Genomic DNA, 17,948 nt, shown 5'->3' with positions numbered 1-17,948 from the left:
ATGTATGTGCCCAGTCTATGAGCCTGTCCTACTTTCCTTCTGCAAAGAAGTCCTCAAGAGGTTAGTAGGCTGGTTGCACTAGGACATCAGCACAAAAGAAGTTTACACCAGCATGTCTTCTAGCTCTTGCTTTCTTCCCCTGTAAGAGGCATATGCCTCTTGTTCAGCCAAGAGGGAAATCGCAGGTGTTCAATCCAACACTCAGGAACTGATTGGCAACGTTCCTTCACGTAAAATTTAACAAGAATCAGCAGGCCTCAGGTTAAAACCACGCTGAGAACTTGAACTCATGCCTGCCCAGGTGCTGCCGCTGTTGCAAACACCGAGACCTGAATGCCACCTCCTGCTTTCCCCATGCTCAGTTTTATGATTCATGTCAGAAAAGCACGTCTTTTATTCAAAACAAAATGACCTTCTAAATTCTCTTGAAATGCTACACTGTTTTAAGTCAAAGCATCACAGAGGAAAGTAGATTAAAAATGCTATAATCTCAAGAGGCTGTATTTTCACTCCAACATTATTTCTAAATGCTTGTGAATATTTACATTAATCATAAACATATCTTTTGCTCACATGTTCCTTGAACTAGATGAGTGCTGTTGCTGCTGAGGGTCTTCCCCACTGATAAACTGTCAGGCAGATACTTTGTCCCAAAATGATGGAATTTCACCTGGCTTAATCATTCTTAAATTGGGGTAAGTTAAAACACTCCATCTGCAATACAGCAGATTAACAATCATTTGTAGTATCTCAGCTTCCTTCTGAGCTGCTAACTTTAAGGATGCTAAAAAGCAGATGTTCTTATCATGTCCTTGTGTGATTTGAAGGGGTAGATGCACCAGGGCCCTGACACATGTAGCTGTACAGATAAAATACACGTACAATATTAAGTCAGAACAGGATTCACTTCTAACACGTGCCATAGTCTCTAAAGTCAAAGCTAACATTTCCCAAACAGTCTATCAGCTTAGTTTAAAGGATGGAAAATCTAAAGGTTAAGGTTTGATTAGAACATATTTTGTCGATTTTTTTCTTAACACATCAGAGCCGCCAAATTCCTTCCTGGTGTGAACCTACTGGTCTGATGGGAAAGTAACTCCAGTTCCACTTGTGGTAATGCCTGCAGGATCAGGCCCTCCAAATTAAAAAAATAAAATAAAATGTAGCCCCATGTAGAGTACAGGAAATTAAATAGCAAGCCTCTGTTTTCTAGTGGGACAGCCCAATTCCGGGAGTTGTTAGTACTCTTACCCTGGGCAGTGAATTAGCAGCAGCCAGTCTAATTTCTAGGGGACAAGCACTTTCCCCTCCCGATGCAAACGGGCGCAGGGTGGCTGGTCTGCTGGGCAGCGCTCTCCGTTGGGAGCCCCAGGTCAGCAGGGCAGAGCCCCAGCTCTCCACCGCTTTGTGGGTGGCTCGGGAGAGGACTGCGGGGGAAGCAGAGGGAGGAACAGCTACGGCTGAAGGTTAAAATCGGAGCTTTGCAAGCGGAAATAAAGAAAAGGTGCGTGACATTTCCACCGACTTTGCTTTACTCAGTTGTCTGCTTGCTTTCCACGAGGTGCATTTCAGTGACTGAGTTTTACTGACAGTGATCCATAGGGGAGCTGAGTCCTCAGCCCTATTCATGATTACTCAAGAAACCAACCTGCAGAAGCAGCTTATGTTTGGGCAAACATGAGTACGTATCTCATTTGCACATATATGTCAACTCCAGTTATTTACACAATGTACAGGTAGCGGACATTTTTAGTCATATTCCGATATCTCCATGATTCTGTAATCCAGAGTCATCCAAAAGACCCATAGTTAGATTTAAATTTCTGAATGCCTTCTGGCCTTAGAGACTTTAGTCTGCAAATGTACATATTGTTGCACTGAAATGACTACCTTAAATTAAAAATACAAGTTTATAATTTCCATGCTATACACTGAATAGTTTAACAATGTAAAAAACAATAATTTGCATGGGCAAATGGACACACAGAGATACATATCAACTAATGTTCTTGCTTTAAAAATCAAATGAGAAGTCTGAATAAAGAGTTTGATTACTGGAGTGTGCAGTAAATGCACATAACCCTCCTTTGCTTTAGGTAGGGGCTAGGAAATCCTGCTAAAGAGTTGTAAGCAGGTAGGGTAAGGCTTTACCACCTCTCCTGCCGCAGCCTCCATGACAAGTAACCTCCAGCGTTAGTTGTTACACTGCACTGTCAAGCGATGTGCTTGCTTACCTAGTCAGATACTAAGAATTATAGCACAGTAAGCATTTTGCAAAGAATGGGAAACGTATCTCCTAATCCAGATAAATTAAAAGCATCAGCTTAACCTCAAATATTTATTGCATTTCAAACAGCATTTATCAAAACAAAGAGCTCATTACAACATATATAGGTACTGGACCATCCAAACCCCCTCATTTGGCATGTCTCCAGCATAACAATCTAACACAAATTATTCTGAAACACGACATATCTACATGTAAAAAAAAAAAAAAAAAAAAAAAAGACATCACCCTGTCTCCTGAACAGAAATCAGTTCCACGTGGAAAAATCTATAGGGGGGAAAAAAAAAAACCACTATTGAAGTATCAGTCCCAACTTCTGAATAAATAAACAATTTTTCCTGCAGTTGAATGTTTTCACTCAAATCAACGATCAGCTCTCACATGCCTGCTTAAATATGTCTGACTTTGGTCCTTACAAAATGACAAGACTACAGTATGATAAACCAGATGATAGTTTAAAGCGAGACAATGAGGCATTGTTTACACAGAAGACTGAGAAACTGGTTTAACAAAAGGGGTCCATGGACAACTATTGTATGTAGAAGAAGGAGATTTACTGGAGATTTTATAATTTCTACAAGGTTCTTTCCAACCAGCTTCATTAACTTGAAGTAAATCAAATCATGCAGAGATCTGGCTCAGCCAGAAAGACATGCCGGGAAAGATACAAAATGAAGAAGAACAGACGCAAGATGATAAGCTTTAGAATCTTTGGCATTTTTCATAAACATTTTCAAGGTTTTTAAATCTGTATATTCACCCATTCCCTTCCCCCCCCCCCCCACTTGCCTATAAATACATTATACATGTACTCTTCTTTACACACAACTCTGTATATGCATGGGTACACAAGCACATGTGCACACAAAGAGGCATTTTTGTGGCTTTTTAAGCCAGGATAATTTTTTTTCTATCTTTCCATTTGCAGCTACATACAGCTTTGCATGAGCAAAATACCTTCTTTATCCAATCAAGTCTATGAAAACGTGCCTCTCCTTATTCAAAGGCACAGCGAGGCTCGTTACTCTGAAAAATAAACTTCTTTAAAAATCACTGAATCTTGCTAATAATCCAGTGGAAGATACTCTGGTGTTAGTTTTCCTTCTTCAAACTCATGCAACAGGCCCACAAGACTGCATTACTGAACACACGGCACGACTCCATTTGGATTGCCGAACCATAAGCAAGGTTTTACCCGTTTTACCTTTAATTAGATGACTTCCAAAGTCTTCTTTTGTTAAAAAGAAACCTGTCTCTCGGGGTTCTCTATTTCTTTGTACTGTGAACTACCCCAGGGGATGGTGGTGGTAACCCATGCCTGGGAATCACAAGAAGCAACTTCAGCTCTTGTGCTACCAATGACTTGTGGTGGCAAGTGGCTCCCACAACGTCCTACAGCACCTAAAGGACCGAGGGCTACACTCTCACCAAAATTAAGCAGGTTTACGTATGATTCTGTGTTTCAGTTTCCCCAGTCAAACAACATGGATAATGCTGGTTATCTGAATTTTATAAAGCAAAAGCACAATAGCTAAAAGATTGGTAAGCAAGCAAGAAATCACATTCTCCTCAGAATAGAAAATGGGGTCCTTTCTCCCGTCTCTTCATTGCTCAGTTTCCGTATGACTTCACTTTCTGATCCTCTCCTTGCGAACCACCAGGAAAGACTCCAGTGAGACATCAGTGGTGGACCAAAACCTGCACACTATTGCACAACCACGTCTTTGGGCACCGTGCTCTCTTTCTGCACAAGCACTTGTTTCTTTAAGGCTGTAAAGTGTTTTTTCTCTTGGATCTGTAGTGTTGACCCCTCTGGATTTAGACAGGAAAACAACAGCTATGCTGAAAATATCCGATGAGATGGAATTATAAAAGGCAAGTCAACAGAGTCTTTCCAGGTCAGTGAGTTAGGCTTTTCTACAGTCTCTCAATCCTTTCACGGCAGAAGGTTCTCATGCATCCATTGCCAGCAATGGATCTCCGACGATTCCAGTATCCAAAGAGTTAACCGCAGGGTGGGCTTTAAAAACAGAAGGGGGGGGGGGGGGGAAGGAAAAAGAAAACCCAACAAGTGCTGGATGAAACATTGAGATACTGTTGGAGCTCCTAGCTCTTTCTGCTAATTATGATAAAAAACTTTTTAAAATGTACACTGCTTGAACAGAAGATGGGTATCAAAGACTCGTTAATTCAGAGCTTAAACCTTTCTAGGCACAGTGATTTAACTCAGAAAAGAATAGCTTTCATATCTTAATGTAAATCTGTTGGATATGTTAAAAACTGGTTCAGAGCATCTCCTCACATCAACTCAGCTGATCTGCTATACTAAGCGGAATTATCTCTTCCTACATAAAACAGGGAGTGCTGCCACATCCAGCCTTGCCCCTGCAATCGAAGGGAAAAAAAAAAAAAGAAAGAAAAAGAAAGGTACAGTTGCACCATCCTCTCCCATTCTCCTCCCCACCCCACAAACTAGTTCATATGTTCCACCTTGCTCTTTTTCTGGGTTACGACTCCATGCCGGAAAGACAACCCAAAAAAGACAACCAAAGATAGGTGTTTCTCAAAAACCACGTCTTCAAAAAAAGACAAGTCTGTGTCTGATTATAGTGTTGTTCTGAAGCAAGAAGAAGGGGACGGGGGAAGCGCATGTGCACACGTCGGGGGTACGGAGGGAGATGCTGCATTCCGAAATCACGCTGCATCCTACAGCGCACTCCGCTTCTTCCTAATGGGACTGGAGCTGCTGTATGGTTTCAATTCAGCATGCTGCACCTGTAAAAACAAATAGACATGACGTTTGCAGTTAGGTAACTCTAGCTCACTACAGTGTGTGTTAATGGCTCCCCGAGGACAAACCAAGGGAAACTAAGGAAGGTTCAGAAGTAATGAATCATTTTCTAAACACAGGAACATGGGGGATTAATTGCAGGAAGGATTTGAGAAGTCATGCATCATTTCTTGAAACGAAAATATTAAAAGCAGATTTTTCTAATGAGATACATGGGGTTCTACCTGATTTCAGCAACGTAGGCTAGGTCTTTTGGGTTTGTTTTGGTTTGGGAGTTGTTTTTCTTATCTTTCTGGCATTAACCTTTAAGTCTAATAAACTTCTCTCAGGAGTTTCAATTCAAGTGGATCCCAATACACAGTAAGATGACAGTTGTCAAAACCGTACACAGACCTTGGGATGCTGACATATTTAATCATTTCAAAAAAGGAAAATATTTTCCCAAATAGAACCTGGACAAAGCTGCCTCCACTTTTCAAAACAATTTCATATACAATATAATGGTTAAAACATGTGTGATAAACTGACAAGGATGGTGTAATCTCCAAATTGTCTGTTGTGCTACAGAAAAGTATTCCCATTGAAATCACAGGAAACTTTTGCTGAACGTGCCATCTTTTTCACTCCTCCTCTGCCTTTTGTCCAACACGTGGGTTGTAAATGGCTAATGTACAGAGGTAATTTCTAACTCATTGTGGTACTACAGTGAAATGCTGATGCATTGATAGCACATAAAATGAAGCAGAGGGGCTCTGGAGCTGCCACGGATGACTTTTCACTAGAGCGTGTGTGTGGCTGTCACACAGGCTCACTATATTTAGCACTAGTGGAAAACTCTGAGGTTTGTCCCATCCTAGGAACTTTTATCACTCCTCCCTCATAGAAAATGGTTATTATTTTCCTCAGAGAGCTCAAAGGATCCCAAAATGATAGAAACCATTCAAGGAAATGTTATAAATGTAAATGTTAAATAAAGCATAAATAGAAAAGCAGCTTATCTTTAAACATAAACACTAAAAGGGCATATGCAAACCATCACTGCAAATCCTGCGTGCTCTACAAGAGCAATGACAAAAAAAATAAAAATACAGTGAAGCTTAATGTCTCTATGGTCATTTCTGTTTAGCTTTTTTCCCTCCACCAGTCTACGGCGAGATTTCTCTCAAGTTATTAGTGCTGCCACCAACCAATCTGGTGGCCTCTTGAAATAAATGTCACCAGAAGTCTTTTCCAACCTTCTTTCTACCAGATGCCTCGACACTGCATGTGGGCAACTATTTTTCTGTCTCCAGCAGAGTAAAATCCCTATAGGTGAGATCGTGATCCCCTTATCCACAGTGAGCAGCACCTCGCTGTGAAAGTGCCAGAGGAAGGTACAATGTCAGTGGCACCCAGGGCGTCGGGATCAGGGCCTGAGGAGACGGATTCCAGTTGATTAAAACAAAAGCAAGAATCCTTTATATCGTGTGGCTTTGTTACCCAGCAAGACTATTTTCCTTCCTTCAAGAGAAATAAACAGATCTTGACATTCTAAAGGACTTATTGTTCAAATAATTTCCAGGAAGATAGGCGAGATTACTGAAGACAGTGTTGTTGTCAAGACAAGAACTGACTGAAATTGAGGGAGGATAGATTCTGGTTAGATTAAAAGTTATAATTCCATAATGGTAGAAGATTGATCTGATCAACCGCAGAGTATTTTATACACATCTCAGGGCTTTCTCTAAAGAAAAAGACGAACGGAGCATTGTCCAAGGGAGGCCTGGAGTTCAAGGTGGGTGGGGAGGAAGAATTTTGAGGGACAGCTGATGTGAAAAACACCACAGCAAACAGAGTCACGGAAATAATGCCCCCCCTGCCCAGCTCCATCTTGAGAAAAGGGAGAATTCAGCAAATCCTTTTGGATGGTTATCTCTATCAAAAAGACTATTTTTCTCTTCCCTCCGTACAAATACTGGAGCAGAAAGGTGACGGAAACCATAGTTCAGTAACCACGCTGGGTGATTTTCCAGATCATTTTTAAGTAGGTCTTTTCAGGATAATTTTTTCTGCAATCATTTTATCCTTCTGACAAAGGATTTTGGCTCCCCTCTCTTCTAACACCCTCCCCCTCCTCCCTTTGTGGATTTTCCCGATTCCTTATCTCCGTTATTCAAAAGTGCACTGGCATCGTATTCCCCAAGCAGAGCACCCAGCCGCTCTCAGTGCCGCTTGTTGCCTCTGTTGGCGGTGGCCATTCATTACCTACCTTTTGAACATCAGATGGTACCCTGGAGAGGAAATCTAGTAGCTCATTATTGTCGATGGCGTAGGGATTTCTAAGCTTCTTAGTAAATTTATTTATGCCTAGAAAAAAAAAAAGAGCAAACAAAATAATACAACCCCTTTCTATTCCCTCCCTCCTAAATTGTTCAGGCAAGGTGGAAAAGGGAAGAGGAATTCACAAGTAAAAATTAGTGTGAAAACAGTGCCTCGGACTTAAAGCCATGCACATGTTCCCCGTCATGGGGAATCATTCACAAGTGCCTCCTGGAGGAAGTAGAGGGCGTTATTTATAAAGGTATTTCTCTACTTTGGGTATCATCTGTTGTCAACAACATGGCAAAAAAAAGATAACAGCAGGCATTCATTCTGGGGGATACTGTGGGGAGAATATACAAATTTGCAGCTGAGACTACTGCTAAATCTGCTATTCTATGTGACCAAAGACATTCCCTCTCCTCATGCCCAGGGAACTGCAGGGCTCTGAAAATAATTGGGCAGGATAAAGGCTTTTTTCCTTCCGTTTCTTCTGAAAATGAAAGCTTCCCTTCCCCATCACGTCTTATAGCTTGTCCTCTCTTTGCAGAACCAGATTTGACAAGTTGGTCGTATTACGATGCTGTGGGAAACTAAAAACTTATCACAAGGTTTTCTTTATTTTGATCTTAGGGTGAATAATTTGGCTTATTCACTGCAGCAACAGTGCTACCAGTGTTCTCCATGGACTTAGTTATGCTTCAGCTATCAGAGGTGGTCCCTGGTGGGACAAGATCCATAGGAGTGTATTGTTCATGTTACTGCGGAGATCATGAGGTCTTTTCTTCTGCCTTTGAGGAAAGGGAGCGACGAGCAGCCCTCAGCCAGCACCATCTCTATTGCACGGTCCGGGATGAGAAAGCGAGAGGCCTGAGGCTCTCCCCTTGTGCCAATGCAGCCACTTAACACCCTACTGCCACCACTTCCCCACTAAGAAACAGCAACTAGTAGTGTGGTTACGTAAAGGTGTGGTAAAGAGCAAAGGATCATTAGACGAAGAAAAGCGGCTAACCCATTTTAAAGAACAGCAAAAATATTCAAATGTTGGTTGCCCTGAGGATCACAATACAGCACTCAATTTCATCATGCCCCTGTCCAAAATCTCATAGTAGTTTCCCTGAAAGTGATTTCAAATGCGATGGCTGTTCCAGCCTTCTCCTCTCTCTGAAATGTACCTGCTTCACGTCTGAAATTCAGCTCTTAAACCATATACTTGCAGCAAAATGTCAACACAGTTTTCTGTGTACCTGATTTTTAAAAAACAGAAAATACCATAAGGTCTTTTGAGGCCTTGCCACAGGGTAGTTGTTTAACATGTATCATATTTGAAGGCCCTGTCAGTCTAGATGATGTTGAATGGATGTATAGTTTTCATGTACTCACCATGTCTTCCATACAAGAACAGCAATATTTTGTTACTGAACTTTTTACTCCTAGCAATTTCTCTCCTTCCCTTTTGCCCTTTCTTTTGTTTGGTTTAATCCTTTATTTCTTTTTTTTTTTTGCCCAAGAGTGGCTTTTTGTACTGCCACCTTCTCATTCCCTCCCTTTTCTGCATCCAGGAGAGCCAAGACAGCAGCAGATGGCTCAGCCCTGGAAGGGTGACAGGGGCTCCCTACAGCCCAGAGCCGCACCGGGGCTGAGCTTCAGTGGTTCGGTGAGGATTACCTGCATTATGTTCTCAGCCGTCGTTCCTCAAGGCTGAGATAAAAGCTATCAGCCGAAATAAGATAGAAGGCCATTTTGCGATGAAGAAAGTCTTCAGCAGCTGGAATCCATCTCCTTTTGTGAAAGACCATCTTACTCTTCTTCATAACACCACCAGGAAAGTTTTCATTTTTAAAAGCTCCTCTTTTACTTCATGATGCACCTTCCTACAAATACTTTCTGACCCGTGATACAAAGAGATGCTCAGTGCCTCCCGTTGGACCATGGGGTTACTGGGCGCGCTGCTCCTCCTGATTGCAGGGGAGTTAAGACCCAAAAGGCTCCCGGAGTCCAGGCCTCCGTGGTCCAGCTCTTCGAACACATCTTGCCCACCCCCTACCATTTCCCAACTGGAGGGCTCCAGAACCAGGAAGCTAATTACTCTCCTGCAGAATAATAATAATATTGAAAGTAGCTTATCTAGACTAATGGTCTTGTGGTGCTCTTGGAAGCCTACAAAGAACCCTAAAAAAAGCAGATCATCAGATCACCCGGGGGGGGGGGGGAAATGGTAATTTTAACAAGTTCATAGCATATTTATTCACCTCTAAGCAACAGCACTTGATTGTCTGTGTAACAGGTCATTTAAAGCTTGTTTGATTTCATTCTGTAGATATATATTGTATTTATTGCATGCAAATGAGACACGGTGGAGTACTTACCCCAGATTAAAACAATGTACCTCAGTGGTATAAAATACAAAATGACTGTTGCTGCTGCCAGGACCAAGCAGGCCAGGACAGAGAGGAAAGGCACCGTCCAGTTGAACGTGCTGTAAAGAAAAACAATAATCCTTCTCAATGTTTCTGCTCTTGGACACTGCTTGTACTCTGCTACCCAATAATAATTTAATGACCTCTTTGCAGTGCTCGGCGCTTTCAAATGCACCGTAAACTGCAGGCCCTTTGGAAGGTGGATAAGCAGATTCCTGCATCTGGATGCTATAACGGATTAAGGGAGATATCTGAGAGGCAGATATCACGATAAGGAGAGAGAGGATAGTCTCTGGGGAGCTCAGTGAAGTTGTTAGGCATGTAGCGAGTTGTTTTTGTTTCTTCTTATACGTGTCGCACTTGTTACACATCTCTGCTCACCAGTCAGCTCTCCATTATTCATGGGTGGATTATCTGATCTGGAGACAAGGCCATGCCGCAGGTGAGCCGGCTCAGATGGCTCTCCACTGGGCCACAGCGGAGATGACATTGGATGTGTGTCAGTGCACGACTCAAATGTGGCAGGTAGCCAGACGCAACCCCGCCAATAACTTGGAGTGGATTAATTATGACTGATGCTAAACCTTAAAAGAGCAGTTAAAGTAATTTCTCTGTATACTATTAGGGAATAATATTCTATATAAATCTCTCTTAATATTTATATATTTGCTTCTATTTCCTTATGCTTTCAACAATTCTGTACTATGCTGTATATAGGAGGCTGTCTTGGGTAAGCTACAGTACGCCAGCAGCAGTCCAAGCTTCTGCACACCACCAACCCGCATCAGATTTTTCCCAAGGAGAGCACTCTCCAGAGGCTCAGTTACTACAGTCGTTGAGACTTTTGCAGCATTGTAGCACAAAACAGGACTTCCTCTCACTCAGACCACTCATCCGTAAGCCCACAATGGACTTAAGGTGAGCAGCTATTGCGAACGCATCTTTGGAGTTATTTTGTCCCCCTGTGCCCTTGTAAGATACATCTCTACAGCAGGCACCAAGCATTGAGATACCTGGACTACACGCATGCCAATTAGTCCATAGGTGGATTTATGGGTCTGGGCATCTCTGTTTCATACAATCTGCCTGCTAACTTCATCACATCATGACGACGGGGAGTAGGAAGAAGAGAGAATGAACGTGGACCACTTATCAGGCTACAAAATAAGACAAAATTCCCCTGACAGGTAAAATTAATAGGACGCTAAAAGAATTACTTTTAAGCTTCAATAGATGTATTAAATATTAAGTAAAGATAGGTGGGAGAGGACCCATCATTATCAATCAACGTAGCTTAAGTTAAAGTAAAAAAAATAGAAAACAGCTCAATTCAGTTAATCTATTAAAACTGCCTATAATTGTATAACTAGAGTGACAGACGGAAACTGCAGCACAATTCAGTCTGTCACTTACAGAAAAACTTTGGTGGCAATTTTTTAATGGTACATTACTGTTGAGTTACAATGGAATTCTTCTGAAATTACATTGGGCATCCACATTAATACCCAATGTGTTCTTTAAGACCATTGTTACCAAAATGAATACAAGAATTAATAGTGCTTAAGCACTCTGAGTCTTCCTGCCATGCAGCTGGGCAGAACAGTGCCCTGTTCATAGACCAGAATATATCTTTGGGCCACTTCCACCCCAGCTGGGGTGTCCGGCATGGAACCACAGCACATGCGTTTGCTGTATTTTTAGCTTGAACCCAGCTCCTCATTAAAGTGTGGCTCGATCACAAACCATCACTGTGTTCAAAACAGAAAACAATGTGGGTCAATTAAACTCCAGTAAAGATTGGGTTATAAAAGTTTGTGTGGTGTTTTTTTTTTTTTTTTTTTTTTTTTTTAGGCTTTTCACCTCCCTCCTGTGTAAGGTCAGGAACACCCTATGTGCCTCCCCTTGCGAGGAGGCCCAAAAATCCCCCTTCAGGCTTCCTCGTGGCACCAGCAGGAAGCAGACAGCTCAAAATGGTAAAGAGAGAAGAACATCAATGCGTTGGGCAGGGAAATAAGTGACTGGTAACCCCTGTAATCAGGCCAGGGCGGGGAGGGCGTGGGAAAGGCAACATCAACCATCAATTCCTACCTAATTTCCATGAAGAAAGGAAATGCCTGATATAGGATAATGCACTCACATCTTCAAGCAATATTTTCCTTTGTGTGGCATCACAACTCCCTACCTCATCACGAACAGACAAGACCAGAAATCTGGGCAAATGTGGGAGCTACATCAGTAGAACACACGGCGGCTTCTCTTCTCTATGCTTTGGAAAGGGTTTTGGAGTAAAAGACTCCAAGAGAAGAAGAAGTGGTGGGACTGGCCAGGTTCTCCTGTACCTTGCAGTCATTTTTGGAGCAAGACATTCACTTTACCTTAATCCTCCTGGCTCTGCTTCATTGCAAATCATGGCTAAGCAAGAAAAATTTATGACTTACTTTTTAATCCTCTCTCCAAATGATGCTATTTCTTCTAGGATGCTTTGAACAGCTACAATGACCTCTTGGACCATGTGGATTCTGTCAATTAACCCCTTTTTCTCAGATTCCTGACAAAAAAAAAAAAGGAAAACCAAAACTTTTTATACATTCAGTATTTGTTAACATGTTCACGTGAAGAAAGTAAGATTCCCAGTACTGCTGATGCATCCATGAACTCAAGTATATCACTGAAGGAAGGAGAGAACACACACCCTGGGTTTATCACATACAATTAACATGAAGACATATAGTTCCCTATATTTTCTTCTTCCTCTTTCTCAGCACACGGGCAGAGGCTTCTACATCTTCCAACACAAGTCAACTGCAGGATCTCAAACCAGGCTTTCACTGAAGAACCCAGCTGCATGCCCAACCAGAAGAGATGCTGAGCACCCCTGAGTCCAGTTGACCTGTAGGGGAGTGCTGGGTGCTCAGTGCTTCTCAAGAACAAGAATATTCTTGTGCAGAACTTCTGAATATCACTTTTCTGAGCTTTGTAGGCTCCCAACAGCCATGCTGCTTTCTGTATATAAATTAGCAGCAAGACAGTGAATACGTTTTTTGAACATTCTGTATAGAGAGATCTATTCTTTTACTGGGGGGGGGGAAAAAAAGAATCAAAGGAAAAAATGTCATTTTCTTTTTACAGCAGCCATCTCACAACTTCATTTCTTACTGCTTATTTTAGGCAACAACATTACAGGACATTACTACACATGTGCAGAAATAAAAAGGAAGCACAGAATGAATTAAAAATCAAAATGACTTAAATCAGCCTTGGAAATCAGTATACAATTATCAGCATTCAGCATTTCTTTGCCAGCAATCTAACACACATACAGGCATGCAAATTGGTGTGGTTGCAGATATTCTAGCAAGAAATCAGCAAAACATTCACTTATTACAAAATGCAGAGCCCTGGACACTGATTTTACATCACATTTAGACTCTCCAAAATCAGCCCAATTTAGAAAAAAGACACTTTGTGTTTTAACCAGTCAGTGCCCAGAGAGGGGAGACGCTGGTAAAACGCAAGTTGCATTCATGTCCTCCGTGGTGCTCACCATCCTGGGCAGGGGAAAGGGTGGGTGGGTGGGAGTAAGCAAGGGCCAGAGACACTGCTGCAATTCTGCTTCTGTGTTGTGAACCCACGTTATTCCTCCATGCAGGAGAGAGGGTCAGAGGCCACTTAAAGTCGCACTGGGCCAGAGAGGTGAAGGCTCATTGCTGCAGCCTTTTGGCACTGCTGTGCGCATCAGAGAGGGCACTGCACTACGTCGTTGTGTGCTAGAATAACATATGAACCACCCTTGGGTGCTGAGAGGCAGACATGACAGTACAGCCCTTGTAACCCTTTGAATTACTTACTGCCCATTTCTCTTCACAGTAATTTTTGAATTTAAAAAGTCAGCCAAAACTACCACAGAGTTATCAAGCTCCAGACATTTGAATATTTGCCTTTAGGTTGCAAGTCAGTGCACAATGAATAGAAGCAGCATTTTAAATAATCACACATTTGGGTGCGAAAATGAGTATTTTTACATTAATAAAACAACCAACAAAAATGAAACCCTTGGGGTGTGAAATAACCCCAGAACAAAATAAATAAATAAATAGTCAGTTTATGTGAAAATAGCACCAAAAAGTCATTTTCACACAACTCCAGTTATAACCTTGTTAGGCTCAAATGTAAATGACACATTAAGATTATATTTAACTATTCACTCGCTAGAAGGGTACAAAACAGTCCCTTAGCCATAGTTGGGTTTTTGCACCAAACTTGGAAGTAGAAGTTGGAGAGCGGTTCATGGAGAACCAGCCAGTGGGAATTTCATTCTGTCCAAATTCAGACAGAGAGGTAAAGAAATCACTTTAGATAAAGTGATATTCCAGGGCAAGCCTACTCTTGCTACCCAGAGCTGCAAGGAAGATCATCTGTCAGCTCTATCTGCATCATGCTGACTTCATTTACACATCTTCGATTGAGCGTAGAAACGTAGTGATAATGCCATTTAACCAATACAACATAACTTCTGCTGCAGCCACCAAGCAGACTACCAGTTCCTAGGATATAATGACAATTGCATGCACATTCTTACCTAGCATGCATGCTAAAATCACCCCTAGACGATGGTGTTTTCAATTTATAATACAAAATATGCCCAACCAAGGAAAAGGCAGAGACAGACTGGGATTAGAAAGCCTCATAAATGAAATCAGTTATTGGAAAGGAAAATAGGCTAGCAACTGCCCTTGCAGTATGCACTGCAATATGTGTGCAGAATCATTTGAAAATCCTGGAAATTTGTCAATGTCTTGTCTTTGTTATTATTGTTTTGTTCTGGAAACCTGCAGTCTAAACACATCGACAGGATGATTAGGTCACTGGTTAAGCAAGAGAGAAGCAGACAAATGAAGTATGACAAACAGGATTTTCCAAATTATTTAGGTTTTGGAGTGCTGTTTATGCTTTCTGAAGTCAGCACCTCACAAAACACTGTCAGAAGCAGTAAGAGAGTTCATAGTCCATCAAGACGACAGTCACTGGTCCATATTTATTAGTAAATGGCAACTGCCATACAGAAAGCTATATTTAAACGTTACCATATTTGTGGAAGATGTAAAAAATGATCCTAAATACATCTTTCACTAAACACACTTTCCCATCTGTGCAAGATCCCACCACCCAGCTAACTTTTCTCCAGCCTCCTCAGGTATTACTCCTTTCCGATTTCTTTTGGACTCAACATATTATGCTGCTTGAAAACAGGATTTGGATACCCATGGTTCAAAATCACAGCTCAGAAGCTTTTGCTTGAATTAAAAATAAAATATCCTGCCTGTTTCTGGCTTTTTTTTTTTCCTAAAACCAGTTGTGAAACTTCCATTCCTTCAAGACCTTTTTCTTCTTTCTTTCTTAGCTGATTACAGCACTGTGGGTGGACCAAAACTAGTTTTCAGCCTCTGGGAAAGAATTAACTCCATCAAAATGAATTTACAACTGAGAATTAATTATATAATCAGTGTGTTACTTCAAATCTTCCTTGCATATCCTGATTTAAGAAACCTTCATTTCTACATTAATTGCCTGAACAAAAACACAAAAGGGGTTTTACAAAAGATTAGGCATGTCAGGGGAAGGAAAAAAAAACACACACCCAGCAAATTCAGAAATGAAGTCTTTTGTGTCCAGCTAATGTACATCAACTTAAACTTGTAAATGAAGACACCAAATCTCTTCCATACTGAAAGAAAGGTGCTTCTAGATTTATTTCTGAAATACGTAACAGCTAATAAACAGGACATGTAAACGCACTCAAAGGGTTACTACAGCTCTGTGATCTTCCTTCCCTTTCCTACGATGTTATGCTGCTCCCAGACATTCAGGGACAGTTGCAAAAGAAACTGTCACATGACTGCAAAATTGAGGTACTTCCAACGATGAAGACTTTGAAAGTGTGTGAAATATGGGGCAGGCCAGGAGAGGACATCTCTAGCATTAACACAGCAACTCACGACAGGCAAGCTACAATGGTCAGAGCCGGGCTTGCACGGGGAAATCATAAGACCTATGGAGAAAGAGACTGAAGGCAAAAATTACCAATAGTCCAGTCTGCTCTGCAACAAAGACCAAATACACTAGTTACTGCTTCTGCTCTAGCAAAGTATCCGTTACTGAACTGAAAACTTGGATGGTGGAGATCATCTACTTCTTGTGATCATTTGTTTCAAGTGATTAATAGCTTTCATCTTTACAAAAAGCTGTTCCCTATTTTTTAAATCTATCCTTCAGATATTTTTCCTCTGGATACATCCAAACCAGTAAGCAATGCTCCAAACGCACAGACAACTTTTAATGTTGTTCTCTAAGTGTATTTCTGATGTACACTGCAAATATCGTACGCACACAACTAAAAACTTAGGCTTGAAGTCACGAGCAAGTTCTAAATACTTGCTCGCTTGGTTTTCATATAAAACACTCGTACAAAAAGAAATCTTGTATGCGACTTTCAAACAAGTGGTATTCATCAGCAGATTTTTGGCATGCTAAGGGAAACTCAATATATAAAGCCGAGGAACACTTGGGGGCAAGGATGAGGAAAAGGGGAGGAGAAAAAATAAATAGGGATTAATGCAAAAGGAGGAAGAAAACAGGATACAGGCAACTAAGTCAGGAATGAAAACCTTTAATATCTTCAGGAATTCAAAGAGTTAGTCTGCCAAGCCCTGGGCTGGCCTAACTTTCAGGATTAGCTTTTTTACAGAAGCTATGTCATTATGCCACTGCTGCTACAAGCACATTAGGGCAATGTTTTACAGGATTTATCCCACGTACCAGATATGAATTCTCCAGTGTATTAGCAACAAAGGAGATTGATGGAAAGGGGAAAGAAAGCAAAAAAGTTCAGGCATGCATGTCTTTTTGCTCCACTATTATTCTGGGTTTTTTTAAAAAAAAAAACCCACACTGTAGTTATTTAGAGAAAAGCAGACTTAGCCAAAGTTGGATTTCACTTACAACTTGCTCTGTGCTAGACTACAAAACACCAACCTTAGCGGTGTCCAGCAAAACCTGTGCCAAACAACATCTTAAGGCCAAAACACTTGTAGATGAAGAACTTCTGAAACCAAAAAGATTTTATTGGGTATAAACAGCAAACCTGGCTTCTATTGTCTGCAGGGAACACTTCACTAACAGCTTCAGTCTAGCAGCAGAATGAAGCTCTTGTGGGAGGTGGTAGCCATGGAGTGACAGACAGTCTCTTGGTAGCTAAAATGAATTCCAGGCAGAGCTTTGAAAATAGTCACCACAGCAACCTTGAACTGGATCCTGCCTTCAGTGGGAGCCAAAGGCAGCTGAAACGAACCCAGCAATCTGCCTTGCTGAGTCACTGTCTTGCCCTGTGCTGCAATGTCTGCTGCGTGTCGAGGAGGGCTTCTCAGCACTTCCAGGAGGATGGGTACCCAGAGAGGATGGCTGCCAAACTCTGAGCGATTGCCTCGTGCAGTCCCGAAACTGTGCATCACAGGATCTTTTTGTTTATTAACACCATGCTGCAAATGTGCCTGCCTGTGGCTGTGGAAATTTAGCGGATCTGAGTGTACTTGAAATAATTACCAAATAGAGGAAATGCAACACATACAGGTCAATTTATGCTCTCAGTTAAAAAGGTGTGAAATCTGGAATAGTTCCACCAGACCCAATAGAATTACTTCAGACTGATATGAAGGAGAGCACCATCAGCCTTAAAAGGACACATTTTAACAGCAGGCTACATCATCCTACAGCTAAGGCTGGGAAGACCACTGGCTAAAAGGCAGAAGATGACCACCTCATGCCTTGTTAAGCAATGCTTACGCTTTCTTTGCTTACATTAGACCAATCTCATCTATGCACAGACGACCAGCAAAAGTGTCCTAAGCCCAACCCAAGAAAAACCTTACGTGGAGAGGCTTAGGTCATAACTCTGTTGCTTTCCCTCTGCACAGGCGTGAAATGCAGGGGGTTTAAGAGGCATTTTCTGTACTGGTTCACGTTTTCATAGGGATGTAAAGTAACCCAAAGTCTGGTGGTATTGCTAAAAGTCTTAAAACAATACCGGTAGTCACAACAGAATAGAACACCATTCAGGTGAGGAACATATGCATAAGAAGCAACAAGAAAGAAGCCT

At 41.6% G+C, this 17,948-nt stretch overlaps 1 protein-coding gene across 2 annotated transcripts in view; it reads right to left on the bottom strand.

The window, feature by feature from the left end:
- Window positions 1-4,337: 4,337 nt before the first annotated feature.
- The window catches only part of MCTP2 (multiple C2 and transmembrane domain containing 2), a 107,943-nt gene continuing 94,332 nt past the window's right edge, over window positions 4,338-17,948 (bottom strand). For both annotated transcript variants that reach the window (XM_076347985.1, XM_076347986.1), the window contains 4 exons: window positions 12,235-12,344; window positions 9,746-9,855; window positions 7,327-7,424; window positions 4,338-5,062 (listed from right to left, as the gene is read on the bottom strand). In XM_076347985.1, the coding sequence (XP_076204100.1) occupies window positions 4,994-5,062; window positions 7,327-7,424; window positions 9,746-9,855; window positions 12,235-12,344 (387 nt within the window). In that variant the 3' untranslated portion in view covers window positions 4,338-4,993. The remainder of the gene's footprint in view (window positions 5,063-7,326; window positions 7,425-9,745; window positions 9,856-12,234; window positions 12,345-17,948) is intronic.

The sequence above is a fragment of the Aptenodytes patagonicus genome, chromosome 10 (assembly GCF_965638725.1).
Source record: "Aptenodytes patagonicus chromosome 10, bAptPat1.pri.cur, whole genome shotgun sequence".
Classification (NCBI taxonomy): Eukaryota; Metazoa; Chordata; class Aves; order Sphenisciformes; family Spheniscidae; genus Aptenodytes; species Aptenodytes patagonicus.
The sequence above is the reverse complement of the archived record's forward strand: the minus strand, read 5'-3'. Positions and strand labels throughout refer to the sequence as shown.